Below are 23,475 nucleotides of genomic sequence, written 5' to 3' on the forward strand. Positions count from 1 at the left end.
TCCTGACAATAGCATCTCTTCACCCTTGGAAGAACTACTTCTTCCAAATATCATCTCATGGGTGGGCACATGACATAAGCTGCGCTACCCAGATATTTGCCCCTTGGGATTTGAACCTGGAGCAGAAGAACACTAATCACTTCCTAGAGCTGCCATAATCAAACACTACAAAGTGGTGGCTTAAAACAACAGAAACTTTTTGTCTCACAATTCTGGAAGCTACAATTCCAGAATCAAGTAGCTGGCAGGGCCCACATGCTCTCTCTGAAATCTGTAGGAAAGAACCCTTCCTTGCCTCTCCTGGCATCTGGTGTTTGCTGGCAATCCTCGTCATGCCTTAGGTCTTGGATGCATCAACCCAGTCTCTGCCCCCATCGTCACATCATCTTCCCCTCGTATGTCATTGACTCTCCTCTTCGATGCACACCAGTTATACTGGATCGCCACTGGATGAGCAGGACCTCATCTTGAGTACGTCTGCCAAGATCCTTCTTCCCAGTAAGATCCCATTCACAGGTATGGAAGGCTGAAACTTCAACATATATTTTGGGGGAGGACAGAGTCCAACCCATAATAGACAGGAAGTCTAAAACCATATGGAATTCATTCATCTGAAGAGAGGAGCCTGAAGAGACTCCCAGGATCCCTGGTGTGCTTTGGTCCCTATGTTTTCCAAAGTCTAATGGGGAGATTTTCCTTGATTCAATGAACTATACCTTCATATTCTTACCATAAACTCTTTTTAATTTTTCTTTTTACCCTTTTAAGACAGAATCTATTCATGCTGCCTACAACCAAAGTGTCCTAACAGCTAAACTCAGTCCTTCAACACAAAAGGGCTGAGTGTGGTGCACACACACATGCGCGCGCACACACACACACACACACACACACGCACACACACACACACAGGATCATCTCTCCCATCTCCCTTCCCTTTGGACCTTGAAGAGTGAGCTTGGCAAGACGAGGCCAAGGGGTTCCTTTGTCAACTTAAATGAAAACAAAACATTGGGGCGCCTGGCTGGCTCAGTCAGAGGAGCATGCAACTCTTAATCTTGGGTTGTGAGTTTGAGCCCCACATTGGGTGTAGAGATTACTTAAATAAATTTAAACACTTAAAAAAAAAAGAAAACAGAAAGACTTTTCAAGTGACTTTTTATTTCACAAGGGTACCTCTTCCCTCTGTATTTTAGTTCAAGAAGCTTGGATGGTTCCCCAGCTAGATTATGTTGAATTCTTGCCTAAGCTTATTACAGGGCTATTGTGACAATTAAAAAGGGGAAACAGGGGCGCCTGGGTGGCTCAGTCATTAAGCATCTGCCTTTGGCCCAGGGTGTGATCCCAGGGTCCTGGGATTGAGCCCCGCATCGGGCTCCCTGTTCCACTGGGAGCCTGCTTCTTCCTCTCCCACTCCCCCTGCTTGTGTTCCCTCTCTCGCTGGCTGTCTCTGTCAGATAGATAGATAGATAGATAGATAGATAGATAGATAGATAGATAGATAGATAGATAGATAGAAAGGGGAAACAGATTTGAAAGAAAAACAGGAACTACAAAGTGTGACACCATCATGAAGGCCCATATCTTCAAATGAGGAGTATCAAGCAGTAAACTTCAGATTGAAAAGACTCCATCAGTTAAAAATCAATCCCTTATCCTGCTTTAATTTCCTCTCTAACCTGAAATTATGTTTTATCTGTATGTATTTACGGACCCACTGTCAGTCTTCTCCACTAGAAGACAAGTTCCACAAAGGCCAGGGCTTGGTTTCACTCACTGCTGAATTTATTCAGATGCCATTTGCAAGAATTGTGTCCCCAGGTTACCTATACTCTGTCTGATTTGGCTACAAAGTCAGGGGTTTGCCGAGACTCAAGGCTTGATAATTTGCTAGAACAACTCACAGAACTCAGAATAATGGTGTTTTTACTCTGTCAGCTAATTAGTAAGGATACTAGTGAACAGGCGGATGAAGAAAGTCCTTTTAGAGTGAGGTCCAGAAGGGTCCCAAAGGGTTGTCCCCTTTGGGGTTGTTCCCTTGGGGTTAGGGTGCACCCCCCCTTCTGGCATGTGGATGTGTTCACTAATTCAGAAGTTCTCCAAAACCCACAGTTTAAGGGGTTTTATGGTGATTTCTTAACATAGGCGGGATTATAGCAGTTAGTGATTAACTCAATGACCAGCCCCTCTTCCCTCCCCGGAGATTAGAGAGTGGTGCTGAAAGTTCCAAGATTTTAATCAAGGTCTGGTCCTTCTGGCCACCAACCCCCATCTTGAAGCTATCTAGAGCCCCACCAAGAGTCACCACCTTAGAACAAGAGACACTCCTGTCACTTTTATCATATGAGAAATTCCACGGGTTTTAGGAGATGTGTGTCAGGAGCCAGGTGAAGACCAAGTATCTTCCTTATTATACCACAATGACAATGTTTACATTGTTTCATAACTATAATTCATATTTGCTTTGTTTATAGATTACTTTTTGAAATTGAAAGAGGTATCATTTTATTTCCTTTTCTACAGCCATTTGCTTTCCTGAATTTTCTAACTGACCTTATTTTTTTGCCATATTTTCTTTTCACCATATCCCAGGTTTTTTTCCAAACTTCTCATAATACCAGATTTTCTATGAGGTCTTTATTTGCCACAGAGACCTCTTTCCAGGGCCCTCAATTCTCCCTGTCTAGTCTTTTTGGATTGGATTCGCTGTTTTCTGCATCCTGGGTATTCCCCTTTCTTGATTCATTCGCTTTTGCTTTCTAGAGCTCATCCTTGAAAACATCTCTAAGGCAAGTTATATGAGAATTGAATTATTAACCTGGTTTTTCTTACTAAAAGCTTTTGAATTTTTTTTTCCCATGGTGGTCTTACATTTCATAATGCTGTTCTTTGGTGTAATTACTTATTCATTTGTTAGGTGTCCAGTAGACTCTTTAAAAGAGGTTCACATTCCTTATCTCTGAGCAGTTTCTCATATTATTTCTGTGATAATTAATTCCACTCAATTTTTGCTCTTCCCTTGTATTAATCTTCCAGGTTTCTTATCTTTTTGTTCATTTGTTTCCATGTTAAATTTTGTCATGTTAATTATAGTTCATAAAACTGAAAAAAAAGTAAAACAAAGATTCAAAGGAATTTTTTTGTCTCTCTTGCATATGTGAGGATTTCCTTAAATGGTTGATAATGTTTGAGAATGGGAAGGGTTTTTTTTTTAATCTGTTTGGGAGCTCAGTGTTCAAGGTTCTACTGATAAGGTTTTCTTTAGGGTTGATGAGTGGAGAGTTAGTCTTTAAACCAGGTAACCCTTCAAAAGAGACAGTTAATTTCTACAGAGTAGAGCCCTCTGGATTTGGGCTAGCGCAGTGGAGATCTGGCATTCACACACCTAACCTAAATGCTTCCGAAAATATTCTGGAAAGCCTCGGGGACATCCCCATTTTCACAAACTCCTAGACACAGATTTTACTACCCTTCTTCATTACCAACCACTCCTCCTTCAATTTTCTATCCTATAGAAAATCCTTGAAATCTCTCATTGACTGATGACCTTTCTTCTGTTAACCTTTGTCATGGTAGGTTTATACCTTTTTATTCCGATACTACTATTTTAGCAGGGAGCTCAATAGGGAGAAATGATAAATAGGAGTAGCCAATCAACCACCTTTAACCAAAAATCAATCAGATTAAGTTAGATTCAAAAAAAAGAAAGATGAGCATTCTCACACTCAGCATTCTAGATTTTTTTGAAATCATAGCTGCTACCATAACAGTAACCAGTGCTTATCGAACATCCATTACCAGAAAGTAACACATAGCCATTCCTACGTTTCTGGTGCACCCTGCAACTGCACTGGGATTTGGAAAGAGTTTACTGTGACCCTTTTCCTACTAACCTGGGTGTAAACTGTCACAGTTTTCCTGCGGTGCAGTCTGAGAAAGTCAATAAATTTACATGGGTTCACCTAAATGACTGTTCCTCCCCTTCTTTGATCCCGTACATGTGAGCAGGAAAAGAGGAGAGGTGAGCACAGTCCTACCTCCCTGACATGAGATACAACCCCCCAGGAGTCTCCAGTTCCTCCCCTTTCCCTGAGAACACCCTCACTCTTTCTTATCCACTGACTTCTCTAAATAAACTTATTGAACATATGCCATGTTTCAGGCTCTGTGCTCAGTGCTTTACAAACATTCTCTCATTTCATAGCACCCTCTGAAGTGGGTATTACTACTCCCATTTTACAGAAGCAGAAACTGAGGCTCAGAGAAACAAACTAAAATATGCGCAAGCCCTCTGATCTCTTTAGTGTCAGCAGTGCAAGCAGGTAAACCCAGATTTGTCAGTTTCCAAAAGTCTGATGTCCTCTCTCTCCTCCAGGATTCAGTCCAGGGTCTCACATGGCATTCAGTTCCCACGTCTCTTCAGTTTCCTCTGATCTGAGACAGTTTCTCAGGGTGCCTGCTCTCATGACCCTGATACTCTTGAAGAGTATTAGCAATTTAGTTTGTAGACTGTCCTCCCATTTGAGTCGGTCTGATATTTTCTCATGATTCAACTGAAGTCATAACGTTTGGGGCAAGAATACCGTGGAAGTGATGCTGTGCCCCCCTCCGTGTATCATATCAGGAGGCCTGCGAGATCATTATGCATTATCACCAATCATGTTCATTTTTGATCACTTGGTTAAGGGGATATCTGCCAGTTTTTTCCACACTAATGTTCCTATCTTTCTCTAGGTCATTGACAAATACTTTGCAGGAAGATACTTTGAAACTACAAATATCCTGTTTCTCGTCATATTTTTACTCACTAATTTTTAAATCTATCAATGATTCTGGGCTGCGATGATTTGATGGAAACCCCAAATGCATCCTGTTTCCACATCTCGCTCACTTCCCAATTAAAGTCTGACTGTATCTGAGTGACAGAATCCAGGCTGTAGGCCTGTGCCCCAGCTGCCGGGGAGGTTGAGAATTTGAGTTCCGATTTCTAGACTGGGATACTAACATAAGGATTTCTACAAACAGAAAGAGGACTTTCCAAGAATGGTAGGTAGTCATGATGCCCACTATAATCACCAAGCTATTTTAAGTGAAAAAAAAAAAAACGCAAAAAAAGGACAATATGTATAGGATACAATCATTTGTAAAAAAGCAAAAATAGTCTACATGCATAGACTATCTCTGGAAGGTTCTAGAGGAAATAGGTATCCATTGTCTCTGGGGAAGGGAACTTTATCATCAAAGAGGAGGAAGACTTGATTATCAGTATATAATCTTTTGTACCCTTTGACTGAGATGATGTGAAGGAAGGAGAAAGAAAGAAGGGGGAGGAAGGGAGGGAACGAGGGAGGGAGTGACCATCTTCCTTGCTCCTCTCATCCTTGATGGTGGGCTCTAGTGCGGCCTCCAGCAAGGCCTGCTTATTTTCTTTCTCCATCTTGTGCCTATAGATACATCAGGACACACCCTCTCCACCCTCACAAGGAGAAAATTATAGAACTTGCCTGGGCATAGAAGGTGCTCATTATCCATCCAGCTGGAAAGGAGGGTGTAGCTTTAATAGGCACATTCGGCTTCTTTGCGCTGAACAGAACATATTCACCACAAATATGAACACAGCTCCTGAGTCCCAATGACTGGGTGAAAATAAAAATGCATTTTAGGTGTCTGTTGTCATTTCTTGGTTGCTAGACATTTAATACTTAAATACTTAATAAAGAAGTTTACATTGGACAACATCCTGTCTGGTCAAATAAAACCGTCAATCCAGGGGGGAAAAACCCACCCCTTTCTCCTTCTCTCAGCTTTTTCTCATTCTCTCTCAATTAATTATAGAGAATTTTTTTAAGCTCTGAGGGCTCATCTAGTGGAAGTGGTAAGGTGCTAGAGGAAGGAAGTTGCTAGTTTTTAACAAGACAACCAGGACCTTCAGAGGGCCTCTACTTGTTTACTTCCCCTTCCTGTTCAGTGAGTAAGAATGTGGTCACAGCTCCAACCAGTCCAATCCACTCATATCCCATGCGATAATGCAGACGTGACTAACTTACAACTGGAGGATACTAATCCTCACGTCAGTTTTTCAGCATATGGGTGTCTGATAACAGTTACTGTTTCAATATTTATTTGTACCATGAACACATAACATGTTGAGCCAGGAGATACAGCTCCTCTTTATCCTCCACCTTCTGCCAACTGAAGCTAACAACAACTACTTGCTAATTTAAAAACAACCTAAAACAGGTCGCCTGGGTGGCTCAGTTAAGCGTCTGCCTTCGGTGCATGTCATGGTCCCGGAGTCCCGGGATCGAGCCCCAAGTCAGCTCCCTCTGCCCCTACCACTGCTTGTGTTCTCTCTCACTCGCTCACTCTCACTCTCTCTCAAATAAATAAATAAATAAAATATTTTTAAAAATCTTAAAACAGTTTTCTAGAGACTACAGATTATTATAGGTAACTATCAAGCTCTTACCCAAAGCTTCAAAATCCATCTCAAAAATCATCTGCTTTCCAAAATCTTTTCTCACACTTCTCCCAACTCCGCGAAGTTGGCTGAAGTAAATACCCCACATCTGTATTCCCCAGCATCATAACTATGATCTGAAGATAAAGTCCATACCAAGATAATCTGAGTATTTTCAGCACATATCACAGTGTCTAGCACACAATAATACAATGGCTGAATGAATTAATAAACTAAATCATTACTTGATTGATATGTGTAAATTAATTAAATAACTGATTCAAAATGTTGATTCTGCTTGCTTTTTAAGAGAGAGAAAGGGTGAATATTGCTTGTTTATATATATATGTATATAATATATATATTGACATATGAAATTTTAAAGTCCAGAACACAGTTTTTAATTCATTTCTAACCCAGGATCTTAAGGAATGTGTTAGACCTGTTTCACAAGAATAATAATAACCAGCGGTTCTGGGTGGCTCAGTTGGTTAAGCTGATTCTTGCTTTTCACTCAGGTCATGGCCTCGGGGTCCTGGGATGGGCTCCATGCTGAGCAGGGAGTCTGCTTGGGATTCCCTCTCCCCTGCCCCTCCCCCCTCCCTCTCTCGCCCTCTCTCCCTCTCTCTCACACACACAAAAAAAGAATGATAATAACTAGGTAGTAAAAACAAAAAACCTCAGGACACACAATATGGATGACACTCGAAAACATAATGTTGAACAAAAGAAACCAGACATTAAATAGCACATACCATCTGGTACCTTTTATATACAGTACAGAGATTAACAAAACCCAGGTAAGGAGTTAACAGTCAGGAAGTGTTTATGCTGGTGGGGGTGGTAGTAACTAAAAGGGGGGACTAGGGAACTTCTGGGGACCGATAAGTTCTGTTTCTTGATCTGGATGCTCATTACACAGGTGTGTTCAGTATGTGAAAACTCATCAGCTATATATTCATGATTTGTGCTCTTGCATATAAATTTAAAATATATAATATTTTAATGAAAAGCTGAAAAAACAATGTAGACCAAGCAGAAAGCTTAAAGCCAGTTAAATTCTTCAGCAGAATCCAGATATTTTCAACTACTATGAGACACCAATTTGGTATAAATAAAACCATTACTACTACAAGTTCACACAGGACATATTAAAGAATGTCTATGTTCTAAGCAGTCATGAACAGTCGTCACAAAGCAAGCCTTTAGACACCTTCTGCCCAAGATAACATAATTGTGCCCATAGGGAAGTGGGACCAGATGACAGTTGATGCCATTCCCACAATGCACAAACTTTACCAAATTAGGAAATTCAGTTTCACGTTTCAATTAGTTTCTTTTAATTATAAAATCCCACATTTTAAAAAAGATTTTATTTGAGAGGGAGAGATCGAGAAAGAGAGAGCACACGAGCAGGGGGGAGGGGTAGAGGGAGAAGCAACCCCCCCCCCCCCCCCCCCGCAGAGAGCCCAATGCGGGGGAGGGGGGGGGCTCCATCCCAGACCCTGGGATCATGACCTGCCCTGAAGGCAGATGCTTAAGACCCACTGAGCCACCCAAGCACCCCTCAACTGATCTTTTTAAAGATTTTTTTTTTTAAAGTAATCTCTACACCCAGTAGGGGCTTGAATTTACAGCCCCGAAATCAAAGTCAACTGACCTTTTTAAAATTAAATGTAAAATACTTTCAAAACCATTATAACGGCTGAATATAGTAATGTGCCAGCAAAAACAAGGATCCCACTTCTAAATTCGATAGCATTTTAAATTAAGTTGTTACGAGCCTTATGTACTTGGTGTAAATCGCTAAAGCCTATATTATACCGCATGAAATTCTGCCATGGACTGAATGAAATCCCACCCTGGAATGGTGGCGGACATTCCATCTCTACCCATTTTACAGATGAGGAAACTATCATTGCCTTGACTGTCTCATTAAACCACTGCATCCTTAGAGCTCAGCCCCATATCTGGCATGTAGTAAGCAATAGATGTGTGTAATATGAACCCAGGAGGCTTGGACAAGTTGTGTACATTGCCCAAAGTCACCCACCCTTCCAGGGTGGCCCAGGCTTCCTCCAGAGTAAATCCTACAGGAAGGTGCCCGGCGAGACCAGGTGGTGAATCTGAGGTGAGCCACCCAATTCCGGCCGGCGGCTTGGCCTTGAGTTGCCTCGGGGTCTTGCATCTTGCATACTTTGGGCGCCACGCCCTCGTCGGGGGTTTACATCACCCTATTACTCAGAGATGAGCCGCTCTCATTTCTTCGAGCCGACGGTCGCAGGTCCCCCAGGCTCTTTAAAGCGGAGAAGGGAGTCTCCGGACCTGGACCCACCCCGAGGTGTGAGTGATGGCTACACCTGGAGAGCAGGGCACGTAGCCGGATTTCAAGCACCTGGGCCAGTCCCCGAAGGGCCTCGGGGAACCGGAGAAACTGCAGGCGGCCTCCGAGGGGCCGCCTGAGAGTTCGCCAGAGGGGCGCAGGCGGTGTGCGTCCTCCCCGGTTCTCCCCGCCCTCCCGCCGCGCCGCAGCCCTTCGGCCATCCTCAGCCCTCCCCGCTCTGCGGAGCGCGTCTCCCCTCCCGGAGCGAGACCCGGCAGGCCCCGGGCTGGGCGTGCCCTCACCTGCCCGCCGCGCGCCGGCCTCGGCCGGGCCTCCGGGGGCCGCGCAGGGCGGAGACCACGCACCCCGCGCCCCGCGTCCCGCTGGGGGCGGGCGCCGAGCCTCGTCGGGAGGTCCCGGGCGGCTTCCCCGTAGCGGCCGGCCCAGCCTAGCGGAGCGGCCGCCGCGAGCGCGGACCCCGACACCCCTCTTGCCGCTTCGCGCGCCCGCCCGGCCTGGGGCGCCTCCGCCCGGCCTCGGGGGCGCAGGCGTCCACGTGCGCGTCGGCGAGACTGCACGCCACCCGCGCCGGGAAAGCAGGTGGGTGCCGAGGGCTAGGGCTGGGGGCGGGGAGCGGGGAGGCTGTGATGGGCACCGCCCAGGCTGGAGACCCCTGCCCCTTCCTTTCTTCAGCCCCCTGCACATAAATAGCTGCTGAATTAAAAATAACGCCCCCCGGCGTGTGGCCACTTTCTCCGGCCTTGCCTCTCTGGCCTGGCCAAATAAACTCTCCGTTTAGCCGCGGGGGCTGCCCTATGGGTCAAGGGGCAGGTTTCTTTCCACCCACCCCACTCCCCCTGGTCCCAGGACCCTGCAGGACTGGCAACCGACAGGCGGAGTGGCCTTTGGACAGGCACACTCTCTGATCTTCCAGGGGAAGCGTCAGGGGCTATTTCCCTCATCTTTCTGTCTGGTTGGCTGTCTGCCTGTTTGTACGTTGTTGCATTTTCTGTAGTCAAGGAGGACAGGAGGGGGACAGCTGGGCTTCACCCAGGGAAGGCAGGTCAGCGGCGCGCTTTGCTTTCTGTTCTGGTCTCCTTCGATGTGCTTTCCCGGTTGGAGTTTGCTGCTCCCCTCTGCAAGTAGCAGCTTGCTGCGAATGAGAAGCTCAGTCAAAAATGAAGGTGCAGAAAGATAGGAGAGGAATGCGGGGAAACCAGATTGTCCAGTTTTAGCCTGGATTTCGTTGTGAGGGAATCACCAGAGATTGCCTGTATGAGAAGTGGGTTTTCTTTTTTTGTTTGTTTTTTGAGAAGTGTTTTGATTGCCCAAGTTAGGAAAAGACTAATGTCTGATACTCATGAAACAAGCAGTAAGGAGTCACTTTAAAGTATAAACTTTTAAAACAACTACACCTCTAACCATAGCAGTTTAGAAATTGTGAGGGTCTTAAAGTCAAATAATTCAATGCCATGTTACGGAGTTATCTTTATTGCTTCCTCACTGGGAAAGATGTGACTAGAAATGCTCAGTGAAGCCTCCTGAGAGTTTAGCTAATGTGGTTTTAAGAGTTTTATTTCACGTTGGTGTTGCAACTTTATCAAGGATGGGCCCAAAGTAATGGTTAAGAATTTGGAGTTAGACGTGGATTTCTGTCTGGGCTCCACCATCTAACTTGCTGTGTGGCTTCCAACAAGTTGCCTAACCTCTCTGAGCCCGAGTTTCCTCATTTCTAATGGGACTGCTGAGCAGATGAAGGAGATAACACAAAATAGTGGTTCACACAGAGTATATCACTGGGTTAGGTATATAACAAATGATACTTGAGGCTGATGATGACAGTGAAGCAAGTGGTTAGGCCCAGTATAGTCATTACACAGCATTCACTGCCCACGTGGGAGGTCTCCACGTGTGGCTTTGTGCATGGGGAGGTACAAGCATTATATCCTTCTGGTCATACAGACACAAGGAGCGACTTCTGAACTCTTGAATTTGACTTGAACAAATAAAATTTGCCCTAAACCCGTCCAGATTTGCAGTGTATCTTTTTTGTGTATTTTGAGATTCTCTTATGCTTTCACATGTGGACAGTTTCAAATGCACACAACACTGGTATGTCACTGGTGGTGTAATTATGGATCATTAAAAATAATGTTCCTCAGGTGTCACCACAGCCCCTGGCTTAATATTGACTTGGGTAGACTGAAGGGCAGAACGGAGTCCTGAAGCTAATTTTTCACATAGCTGTTTGGACTCCGAAGTGTGAGCCACAGACCAGTGCTACCTGGAGCTTGTTATCAGTGCAGGGTCTCCACCTCCCCACCCCCCCCACACACACACCTTGCTGAACAGAACCTGGGGTGAATAAGACGCCAGGGGACTCATGCACTTTCCCTTGGAGAAGCCCCTCGCTAGGATTTTTGAGTGCACTGATGTTTCTCAAAAATAGGCCTTATGAAAACATGGACGTCTCATACACTGTCTTTACATAGTGAAGTGAAAAAGATGTGTTAACGTTTAAATGACTGATTTTTCTTTTAAATATTAAAATAGTCAGGAGTGGTAGTGTCATGTGTTTTCTGTTTAAAAGTAAGACAGAGCCATCATTTAAAGTTCTGCCAATTTCAGGTTCCTGTGTTCTTATTACCCCCTGACACATTTCAGCCTCAATAGTGCGTAGCTTACTTAATACTCCTTCCTCCAATAAGAGGAAAACTTGGATTTTGAAGTTCTCACCCCGTCTGTATTTTGAAGAGTGGGCTTTGTATGTCTGTCACTCCTTTTTAAATCTTTTGCCAGAGGTATGTCCGAAAACTTAAACTGATGCATTTAACTTATCAACTTTTATATTAAATGGTAGCTCAAGGAGTCAAATACACGACAGTAATTAACGATGTGTATCTTCATATGCATTCAAGGCAAAACTATATATGACTGAAATAGAAACTATTTTGCTCTACTTCCATTTTTTGAATTTTCATGCCAGAAGATGTCATCAATATTTATGGGAGGAATGTAATAATATAGATAGAGGAAAATTTTAACAGCGTCCTTGTCTAAAACTTTATCAATGAGTAATTTGCATATAACAAAGGCATCAAACTGTATATTTAAAATCTGTGCATTTTTGTGGTGAGCACAGCATGACATATAGAGTTGCTGAACCATCATATTGTACACCTGAAACTAATGTAACATTGCGTGTCAACTATACTCAAAAAAGAATCTATGCAGAGGCGCCTGGGTGGCTCAGTTGGTTGAGCGTCTGACTGTTGATCTCAGCTCAGGTCTTGATCTCAGAGTCGTGAGTTCAAGCCCCATGTTTGGCTCCATGCTGGGCATGGAACCTACTTAAAAAAAGATCTATGCATTTTGTTATATGCAAATTACACTTCAATGAAGTTGGTTTGGTTTTTTTTTAAGATCTCAAGGATTCCCATGATTTGTTGCCTATTGACACAATCGTTCAGAGAAAGTCGAGAGAAGTCAATAGAGACAGAAAGTGAAGATGAATGTATTGGGTAGGCACAGAAAATAAATAGGCAAGTGGCTGTGGAAAGATAAAGTTACATAAGTTTGGAAGGCTCGAGACCATTTTTATAGGACTTTCTGTCTTTAAGTTAAGATGTTGAATTTAATATGGAGCCCTGGGAACCCCGCAGAGTTTTGGAAGAAGAGGCTAAAATGAGGAAACGTTTTGCCCCGCAGGGTCTACTGGCAAGTTCCAGCTTCCTGCTCACATTCTGATCTCTGTCTGCCTTTTTGTGCGGCAGACGCCTGCCTTTGCCATGATGCTCTCATCCAGCGACTTTGCATCTGGTTCTTGGGAGCTTGTCGTCAGAGTTGACCATCCAAACGAGGAGGAGCAGAAAGATGTCACCCTGAGAGTGTCCGGAGACCTGCACATTGGGGGGGTGATGCTCAAGTTAGTAGAACAGATCAGTAAGTTACTGCTTCTTTACGGTTTCCCTGTATTTGAAACCCTGTCTATTGCATTAACAGTAAATGGCTCATCTAGGTTGTCTGCTCATCTAAGTTTTTCTGCTTATTTATCTTGTAATGGCTCAGAGAACAAGCCCCTTCCCACAGGAAGAAGAGAAATTGAGCATCCTGCAAAAGCAATAAACTGAACCCCCTAACCACTCTTGTACAAACTGGAGTCTTTGGTGGCAAGCGAAAGCTCCCCAGTAGGTATGAAACCATGTTTCCACAGGCTCATCCCACTGGTGGCATCTAAGGCGACTTTAGGTGGCATGGCATTAGATTACTGTGTTGATTCTCTTTGTTATTGTTTGCTTGCTCAGTGATGAAGTCAGCTCAGTGCTAATGTGTCTTTTAACACATATCCACCATTTGTGACTCTCCCTGTTTAAGCAAAGAAAGAGAAGTCGTAAGTGTCAGTCTTCATATCAGGAATCAACATGATCAACCTAGAACTTAATAGTGTTCTATTTTCTCTTACTTGTTTTTACCTTCTATCCAAGTTTGGCCAGATGTTGGCTTTTCATTACCCTGATGAGATAGAGACTTTTTAAAGTAAGTCTTCATTAAAGTATATTATGTACACAGAAAAGTGCAATTATCATTAAATGTACTGCTCAACGAATTTTCACTGTCATGTAACTTCCACTCAGATCAAGAAATAGAATGTTACTGACTCCCCCCACCCAAGTATCATGCCTGACCCCCACCCCCGCCCCGTCACTGCCCCACGAAGGGAAACCACTATCCTGACTTCCAACACCATAGGAATAATTTTCCATGTTTTTAAACTGTACATAGGTGCACTCATGTAGGACATACTCTTACGCATGTGCTTTCTTTCACTTAAGGTTGTATCTGTGAGATTTACCCATATTGTTGCATATAGTTTTGGTTAATTTACTCTCATGACTGTCTGATATTCCGTCATATGATGATGCCACAATTTATCCATTTACCTATGGATGGGCATTTGGGTTGTTTCCATTTTCAGCCTCTTACAGATAGGGCTGCTATGGTACATGTATTTCATGAGTACATAGAGGCATTTCTGTTGGAGTATAGCTCAGAGAGGAATTACTGCGTAATAGACTTTCTAAAATAGTTACACCATTTATACTTCTAACAGCGTTGGAAGAAAGGTTTTCTAACATAAAGTGAGAGAATGAGAGAAAAAGAAACATTTTTTAAAAAACAAATGAAAGATTGAATATTGATTCCAACATTGACAAAGGGAAAAGATTCAACTTTGATGTCAGCATGGAAGGAGGGAACAGAGTCCATGTTGACGCTGACATTGGGAGAGAGAAAATATTCAGCTGATCTCAGTGTAGATACTTTGGAAACTGGGAATCTGGTGGTGTTGATAAGAGAGCTGGACATTATAGAGTGGGGGGGGTATGTCGACTTTATAGTCCTTCTGTACAGACTTTGGGAGTAAATGATATTCCTTTGTGATCCAACGGTGTAAAGATTCATTTCTAGTAGGGAAATAATCTTGATTAAAGTCAAATGGTCCTGGCTTTCCCAGAAAGGACCATGGCACTGAAGGGACTTTAGGGAAAAGAACTCCAGCTATTTTATCAAGAACAAAATGTGTGTGATTCTGTTCCTTTCACTGTGTTCAAATATAATCATGATAAGGTTCAGTCTCTGTTTTCTACCTGCCCCACCTTAGAGACTTTGAAGAGAGTCCAAGGCTTGGTGAGCCTTGGGTTGTAAAAGGAGATGCGGAGCTGAAGACCATTTGTATGTTTCCGCTCTCGCTCATTTCACTTCATTGTATTTTCCATTTTTGCAGACATAGCCCAAGACTGGTCAGACTTTGCCCTTTGGTGGGAACAGAAACATTGCTGGCTTCTGAAAACGCACTGGACTCTGGACAAGTATGGAGTCCAGGCAGATGCAAAGCTTCTCTTCACCCCTCAGCACAAAATGCTTCGCCTCCGCCTGCCCAATGTGAAGACGGTGAGATTGCGAGTCAGCTTCTCGGCTGTGGTCTTTAAAGCCGTCAGTGATATCTGCAAAATCCTGAGTGAGTACCCTGGAGGGCCCCGTGCCCTTTGGACTGTTGGTAAAGGAGGACAGGAAAATTATGTGTGCTTTCTGCCTACAAGCGGTTGGCTTTACAGAACACTTCCCTTACTAGGAGGCATACTTTACAAGCTTTTTCTGGGAACTTAAGCCATGTAAGTAGAGTTAAACCAAATGGGACATTATTGTAGTAAATCAGATGCATTTCCACAGAGCTTAACACTATTTCAAATAGAGCTGTAAACAGAAGAAACAAACCCGTTAAGATTCCCCCCCAAAAATCCATTCCTCTAAGCCATACTAATATCATCATTATATTTAAGACAAACAAGAAAGAGTTCCAATCATCATCACCAAAGAGCTGATGTATCTTTATTGTTTTTGACATAATGGTGTTGCAATGTCTTAATTGCTTTACTAACAGTTCACTACAGTAAATATCTGTATTTGTGGAATTTATTTTAAGCAGGAAGGTACACTTAATTATGGATTGAAAACTAATTCTTATGGTATTGACAATCATTAGGGACAACACTGCCCAAACCATGTATTTGGGGAACTTCCATAATGGAAGCGAACTCTGCGTCATGAAGGCTTTATTGTTTTATATTTTTTTGAAAGTGTGTAGTTACATTCTTTGGTTCCAAGGCTAAGATTTGGCATTTGAATACAGTGTTTACAGTATATGATTGAGTGATCTGTCTTCCCCATTAAACTCTATCTTCCTCATTAAACCGTTCATTAATTCCTTCAATAAATATGTACCGATTAGGCAGGCATTGTGGCGAGTACTAGGTTATTATTGGTACCAAGTTATTATTACTATTATTATTAGGTGGTTAGTACTAGGTTATTATTACTAGGTATTATTGGTTAGCAATAAAAATAGTCCAAAACCCCTTCCCTTCTTGAACTTACATTCTGGGATACAGAGACATAAAAGAAAGAGTGAATGTAAAAAGAATTTAAAAATAAGATGTTAAAAGGAGATATTTGGTAGAGAAAAAAAGAAAAGCGCTAACAGTATATGCCCAATGTTGGGCGGTGGGGACTGCTAGGTATTATATAGGGTGAAGAAAAAACCATTACTTGAGCATGCCCGGGTTCCTAAAACATAGCACAACGCCTGGCACATGTTCGCTGCTCATTAACTGTAAAGTGAACAAGTAAATGGAACCTTCCATTACACAGCTCACCAGCAGTTGCCCCTGGTGCATGGAGGGCAAATGGCAAGCACCGAGACACAATTCCAGTAATATTCCAACGAGGATTGGAAAACAAAGGAAACAATTAAATAAAACCCAGTCCACAGTAGACTGGAAACACACAACGTGGCCGGGACCAAAAGCTTGAAGCTACAAAATATATAGAAGCAGTCAGACAGAATTCTTCTCTTTTCCAGATCATATCTTGATAGTTGTTCTAAAGGGCTCAACCTGGCATTTCTAATCATTGTTTTTTTTTTTATATCTGTTCAACTGAAACTAAATCAAATTTAGCAATATGATGGGTTTTCTCACAAAGAAAAGACAAGACACCAATCTTGGACTTGGAAATGGAGGTTTGGTTTGGTTTTGTTGTTTTGTTTCTAAGGCTCCTACTGTAAATTCTGATTCATCTCCTGGTCTCACGTATAAATTATGCATTTGGAATGGGCACAGGTGTGTTTGCAACCTGACAACCAAGCATCCTTGGTTACGGGGAAGAGGATGGAGCTGAACTGCTGGGCTCAGCCTCAGCACGAAGCAGTGTTTGAACTGGAAAATGGCAGCACCTATGGAATCGGTGCATTTGCCTCCAGGAAAGCTGCTTTCAGACTCTAACATCCACATTCCTTGGCTCCTACTTGGAATCACAGAGCAGCTCCGTGTGGTTAATGGTTATCAGGAGTTCTGATCGGCAATGCGGGTTTAATTGTATTTGACTAATAGAGAAAACTGGGAATCACCTTGGTTTAAGTGCTCCAGAGGCAGACCCTGAGATAAGAATTCAAGGACAAACATTTATTTTGGGGGGGGGAGGTGATTCCAGAAAACACTGGTTGGAGGTGAGGAAGTTAAGACTGGAAGGAGAAGGCCACCCATAAGAGAGTGTCACCAATCCAGTTGCATTTGGGGGCTTCTGGGAGACAACGTCAACGTGCCTCAGAACTAGTCCGCCCAAGGGGTGCGGGAGCGGGAGTGTTACTATACCACTCCTGTCAGTCGCTGAGGGCTGCTCTTGGGGAGTGTTAATTCTCTGAACTTGTGTGGCCTGTTACATCGGCATTTGGGCAGTGCGGACTGCGGCAGTCAGAGCAAGCCCTCAGGCAGAGAGACCCTTGTCCTAGCTGCCACGGGAAGTCGCCTCAGAGTGCAAAGAAGTGGTGAGGGCCACGAAGAGTCAGGGTACCGATGCTGTCTGCTGTAGGGATGAAATTAGCGACTGGGCGCAGTGTAAAAGAAAGGCTTTCAGGATCTATGTTCTATAAAGAGAAAAGTGGGGTTCTTGGTTGTTATTTGGAAACAAAACAAAACAAAACAAAACTGAAGGGTGCCTCAGTGGCTCAGTCGGTTAAGCGTCTGCCTTCGGCTCAGGTCACGATCCCAAGAGTTCTAGGATCGATTCCTGCTCAGGGGGAATCTGCTTCTCCCTTTGCCCCTCACCCGACTCTTGTGCTCTTTCTCACTCTCTCTCTCTCTCAAATAAATAAATAAAATCTTTAAAAAAATGTATATATTTTTTAAAAACTGAAAGAAGAGAAAAAGAGAGGGAGGGAAAAATTGGTAGTAAATAGATAACACAGGAACAGCTAGGTGCTGGTAGTGGTTGAAGCTGGCTCATGGAAACATAAGGGGGCCATTATACAATTCTCTTTGCTTTGGATATCTTTGAAATATTTTCATAATAAATTAAAAAAACAATGAGGGGGGCGCCTGGGTGGCACAGCGGTTAAGCGCCTGCCTTCAGCTCAGGGCGTGATCCCGGTGTTATGGGATCGAGCCCCACATCAGGCTCCTCTGCTGGGAGCCTGCTCTTCCTCTCCCACTCCCCCTGCTTGTGTTCCCTCTCTCGCTGGCTGTCTCTATCTCTGTCAAATAAATAAATAAAATCTTTAAAAATAAATAAATAAAAATAAAAAAACAATGAGGAATTTTATTAGACTAAATCTCCCTCCACTCTTTGACACCCCCACACACACACACATACCCATTTTAGGAGTCTCTAGTCCCCTTCTGTTTCTTCCAAACGGGTATAATTTAGTTCTGTTAACTTCTCAGGAATTTCCTGAGAAATGATTTCAGATGCCCAGCATGACTCTGAGTCTTAGAAGGAATTTTCTTTTTACCTTTTTTTTTAAGTTTTATTTTATTTAATTTTTGGTAATCTCTATGCCCAACGTGGGGCTCGAACTCACAACCCTAAGGTCAAGAGTGGCATGCCCCTCCAGCTGAGCCAGCCAGGCGCCCCCTCTTTTTACTCTTTGGTAGTTTTTCATTGCTCTTTATATTTATTTGTTAGATATTAGAAGATCAGAAGAACTTTCCTTGTTAAAGCCTTCTGGTGACTATTTTAAAAAGAAGAAAAAAAAAGACAAAAGTAACAAGGAGCCCATAATTGAAGATATATTAAACCTGGAGGGTTCCCCAACGACTTCAGGTCCACCAGGTATGATTTGTGACAGGCGTTTTATTATTGTGTTTCATTCTTGAATCCAAGGATTTCTTAAATCCCAAGAAATCTCCCTCCTTCTGCTCCTCTTTCCCTTGTCTTCCCTTCCCTCCTCTCCCCTTGCCCCCAAAGGACTAAAATTGCAGGATTCCTGTGATGAAGAAAGGATATGCAATTAATTTTAGGACTCACAGAATTTTTTTAATAAGGTTTGTTTTAGAGCTCATTATTTTTTTTAAGTAGGCTCCATGCCCAGCGTGGGGCTTGAACTCACGACCCTGAGATCAAGAATCACATGTTCTACTGACGTTTTAACTGTGTATATTATGTTGCTGACGAACGCAAAACTTTAGGGGAATCGGCTGTGAATTTGGGAGGAAAAGACATTAGTTGGATCACTCACATAATATTTTTCTCTTCCTGATTCTATCTTCATGTGACTCTTGCCTGAATTCAATTTAAATTTTGCGTCGGGCATGTAACAGGAGGGCAGGTAAAAAATCTGGAAAGACATTATCCTTATCTTTTTATATAAAAGCAAATCAGTCTCTAGCTTACTTGCAACAATGTCTTCTTGCATAGTAGATTCCAGTGCAAAGAATAAAAGGCATTTTTTGCATTTCCTTACACAGACCAGGTGACTTATAAACCAGCAACTAGCTGGGTTCTTAAAATTGGCAAGTATTCTTATTTGTTTAAAGGATTTGCCCCAAAATAGAGTCTGCACATGCACTGTTGTGAGAGCTTCTGTTTTCTGACAGTGCCAAAGCTCACTGCTGAAATAGAATTTTGAATTATTGACAAGGAGATAGTCCCCAACGTTTGTCTGGGTTGGTTTTCGGAGCTTTTGCGGCCTATGAGTTCTCTGCCTTCCCAGGAGCTAAAAACTCCTCTCCCATCAGTCATAACTCATTTAAATGTTACAAATATCTAAATTCAAAATCCATTTTAGTATAAGCAATATTATTACCTATTTTTCCAAAGATCCCTCCCCCTGAATCTCATATCCTAGTGCACGCTTCCCTTTGCCTTGCAGTAAGTCCTGGCTTATACAGTAAAACCATGACCCCCACGTACGACCCCGTCAGCGGAACGCCGGCGTCCTCCACCATGACTTGGTTCAGCGACAGCCCTTTGACGGAACAAAACTGCAGCATCCTCGCATTCAGCCAACCCCCCCAGTCACCAGAAGCGCTGGCTGATATGTACCAGCCTCGGTCTCTGGTTGACAAAGCCAAGCTTAACGCAGGGTAAGGACTTGGCTCTGTTTCGCTTTTCTCTCACCATGTTCCTCTATTATGAGGCTCACTGTCCCCCACGGGACTGTCCAGAGGTTGTATTTCAGCCACCCTTATTTCCCCCCAAGGCCTGGTGTAATAGACATTCAAGCATCTTCACTCCATGGGACTGGATGGCATTCATCCCTGCCTCATTCTGGGGCTCACTTTTATTCTGCACCCCTCCGCCCCTCACCACTGCCCAGCCTTCATTTTTCACCTCTAGAACCGTACCCGCCGGTGCAGGAGTCACTAGCCACAGGTGCACAGTTCCATTTAAATTTGAATTTAATTAAAATTAAAGTGTGGCACTAGCCACATTTCAATCTTCAGTAGCCACGTGTGACTAGGGGGTACTCTGTCGGACAGGGCAGTAGAGAATATTTCCATCGCGACAGAAGTTCTAGCCAATAAGACAGTCCCAGCATTGAGTCAGACCTGCCGGTGGGGAGGAGAGGGGGTGTGGGGAAGTCAGCAAGTACAGGTTTTCATTCTGGTTCCACGACAAAGCACATGACCTTGAACACAGAACTTAATGTCCCTAAGACACCATTTTCTCACCCATAAAACTGAGAAAATACAAACTGCCTTGACTCCTTCACGGGGTTACTTTAAAGTATCAGTGAAAACAAAATATACGTACAAAAAGCACTTGGAAAGTTATAAAAGCTATAAAATAAAATGCAGATATAAGGTATTATCAAGTCCTCTCCCTTACAGGTTTTTGGTTATATTACTTACTCGGACTTTGTTCAAGGAAATACACACACACACACATGTGTACATCTGCATCTATATGTATATAAATGTAAATACATGTATATAAATGTAAATATGTATATGAACATATTAGGTAGTACTATAATATATGTGTGTCAAATTGATTGACTTTTAAAACTCATCCCATTGTTTTCTAGTTGGCTGGACTCCTCACGCTCCCTTATGGAACAGGGCATCCAGGAGGAAGAGCAGCTGCTCTTACGATTTAAATACTACACCTTCTTTGACTTGAATCCCAAAGTAAGATACATTTACTCTTCTTTTTTTTTTAAGATTTTATTTATTTATTAGAGAGAGAGAATGTGCGGGGGGCAGGGGAGCCGGGTAGAGGCAGAGGCTGAGGGAGAAGCAGGCTCCCCACCGAGCAGGGAGCTAGATGCAGGCTCCATCCCAGGACCCCAGGATCATGACCTGAGCCGAAGGCAGACGCTTAACCGACTGAGCCACCAAGGCTCTTCTTTCTCTCCTGTTTTCAATGTGAAGTCCTGGAAGTGGAGAACTGAGTCATTTAGTTCTCAGAATGAGGGTTAATTTATATAATCTGTTTAGCTCCACAGGGTTAGACCAATGAATGTATACTGTCCTTGGATTTTCACCTTTTAGTTTCTAACAAGCATGGTCAGCTGCCCCTGAGTTAGCAGGAGTCTCTCGGGGTCTTCCCGCCCAGCATGGTGTGTGCCGCCCCTCTCCTTTCACACGAATAAGGAACAAGAGGAGAGTGGCTCACAGAGTTGGAATCCTCAATGCTTAGGAAGGAAGGAGCGTCCGAGCCAAGGTTCAGAGCAGGTTCTCATGAATAACCCGGGACCCCAGGATGTTGCACCCCGCACTCCCTACTGCAGGGCTGAATAAGTCTTTGCTGATGAGAAAGAGGGACCATCTGCATAAATAAAGACCCCAGCTGGTCAGCAACTCCCAGTAAGTGCCCATCTGCCACCCGAAGTTTACTGGGACAACTGAGTGGCGAAGTAAGTCCTCTGAATTTCTGCCCCTTCCTTCGCCCTGCTTGGCCTGTTCGTGGAGTTGCGAGTCAGCACTTAACCTGCCAGATGTCGGGAATAGAAACTGAGTCACGGGCCCTCCAAGTGCACAGGGTGATTTTATCCCAGTGTCGTGCTTGTTGCTCTTTTCCATTCATGGGCGGGCACTTGTCGGAGGAGACCGCCTCAGGCCACCTCTTCTGGGTAGACCCCTTTGTCACCCACAGCGGTGATTCTGCCTCTCATGGCCCTGTCTTCTCCTTGATGCTGATGTTAAGTCTGGTCTTCAAAGGTGCATCTCGGGTCCCACTGTTTCCTTAACTGGCATCTTCTTCAAAATAAGCCTTAATTCCTGGGCAGTCTTTGGTTTACATCCAACTTAATGCCCCTGGACCTAGCCTGTGTCTGGAGTGCCTAACTTCCACTGAATTAGGGCAAACGAGCAAATTTTGGTTCTTTGATAAAACCTTCAGTAGAAACTAGAGCTTCTCCCAAAAGGGAGGGGTTTTTTGTTTTCTTTTGATTTTTTTCAAGGGTGCTGTGAATGATCGCATTTGCTTAATTGGTAAGGAGTTCTCTCCACATGGCTCATGAACGAAACCTATCTGAATCTAACAGCCAAAGAGAAGCTGTCAACCCAAAGGTGACCGGAAGACTCAGGCTTTGGGGCACAGAAAAAAATGATCCTCAACCACTTTAGAGCTCCCTTCTCCCCCCTTCAAAAGTATGGAATGCTATAAATAGAACCACGTTTAGTTCCAAGTTTCTACTAGGTGCTGAGTAGATAGGGGGATACAGAAACTTAAGATGCGGTTCATGTTTTCATAGACTCTACAGTCAAATCAAGAAGAGCAAAAATAGCACCCATGAAACCACTGTAAAGCCGACAAGGCATCCTACAGATGGAAACCAGGTTGTAGCGTAGAATCAAGGAGCTTCTCCTCTCCAGCTTTCAGAAGAGAGATGCAGGCAGATGGTGGCACCAGGGTTACAAGTACTGATTAAAATCTCAGATATACAAAAATACTAGAATATACAAAATTTCAAAAATAATATACTTTAAAAATACAAAATCCAGAATCCAAAAAAAAAGATTTGTATATTTTCATAAATTAAAATTTTACGTATGCCAAAAAACTATATAAAAAGTGAAAAAGTCTTTGCAACACATACTACAAACAAAAGGCTAATCTCCCTAAGAGCTCCCAGAAATCAATCAAAAAAAAAAAGACCAACAACCCAGTAACCTAATGAGCAAAGGATATGAACACATAGTTCATGGAAAAGGAACTAGACTGGCTTTTAGCCTTGTATTGGCGAAGATCAAAAAGTTTCACATACTATCTTAGCAAGAGTGCGGGGAAAATGACTCTCTCATACCATGCTTGTAGATCAAAGTACAAATTAATCTGATCCTTCTGGAAGGCCATTTGGCAATTTCTCTCAGAGTTACAATTCTACGTAGCTTTGACCCCGCAAATCTGCTCCTTGGTATTTATGCCACAGTTATACTCAAATATGTGAATTAATATGTCTGCCCACAAGTTATTGCTACATTATTTGAGAAAGAAAATTGGAAACTACCTAAACATCCATCAATAGGGAAGTGGTTAAATACATTATGATACATCCATATTGTGTTGCTAAGAAGAATGAATCAGCTTTCTTTTGATGTAGAACTTATCCAAGGTATATTAGCAAATGAAGAAGAACAAGGTACAAAACAGTCTGTAGAGTAACTACCACTTGTAGGGACAAGGAAGAGAAGGAGACTAACTTTTTATTTCACGTTCTTTTGTCCATTTCGAATTCATTCATATTGAATTCCTTTGGGTTTTTTTTTTTTTTTAAAGATTTTATTTATTTATTCGACAGAGAGAGACAGCCAGCGAGAGAGGGAACACAAGCAGGGGGAGTGGGAGAGGAAGAAGCAGGCCCATAGCGGAAGAGCCTGATGTGGGGCTCGATCCCGTAACGCCGGGATCACGC

At 43.2% G+C, this 23,475-nt stretch overlaps 1 protein-coding gene across 1 annotated transcript in view; it reads left to right on the forward strand.

The window, feature by feature from the left end:
- The first annotated feature begins 12,505 nt into the window (after nt 1–12,505).
- FERMT1 (FERM domain containing kindlin 1) overlaps nt 12,506–23,475 on the forward strand; it is a 33,546-nt gene continuing 22,576 nt past the window's right edge. The window contains exons 1-5 of the mRNA XM_008703333.2: nt 12,506–12,725; nt 14,566–14,799; nt 18,300–18,446; nt 19,486–19,699; nt 20,644–20,746. Of these exons, the coding sequence (XP_008701555.2) occupies nt 12,572–12,725; nt 14,566–14,799; nt 18,300–18,446; nt 19,486–19,699; nt 20,644–20,746 (852 nt within the window). The 5' untranslated portion in view covers nt 12,506–12,571. The remainder of the gene's footprint in view (nt 12,726–14,565; nt 14,800–18,299; nt 18,447–19,485; nt 19,700–20,643; nt 20,747–23,475) is intronic.

The sequence above is a fragment of the Ursus maritimus genome, unplaced genomic scaffold (assembly GCF_017311325.1).
Source record: "Ursus maritimus isolate PB19 unplaced genomic scaffold, ASM1731132v1 scaffold_22, whole genome shotgun sequence".
Lineage (NCBI taxonomy): Eukaryota > Metazoa > Chordata > Mammalia > Carnivora > Ursidae > Ursus > Ursus maritimus.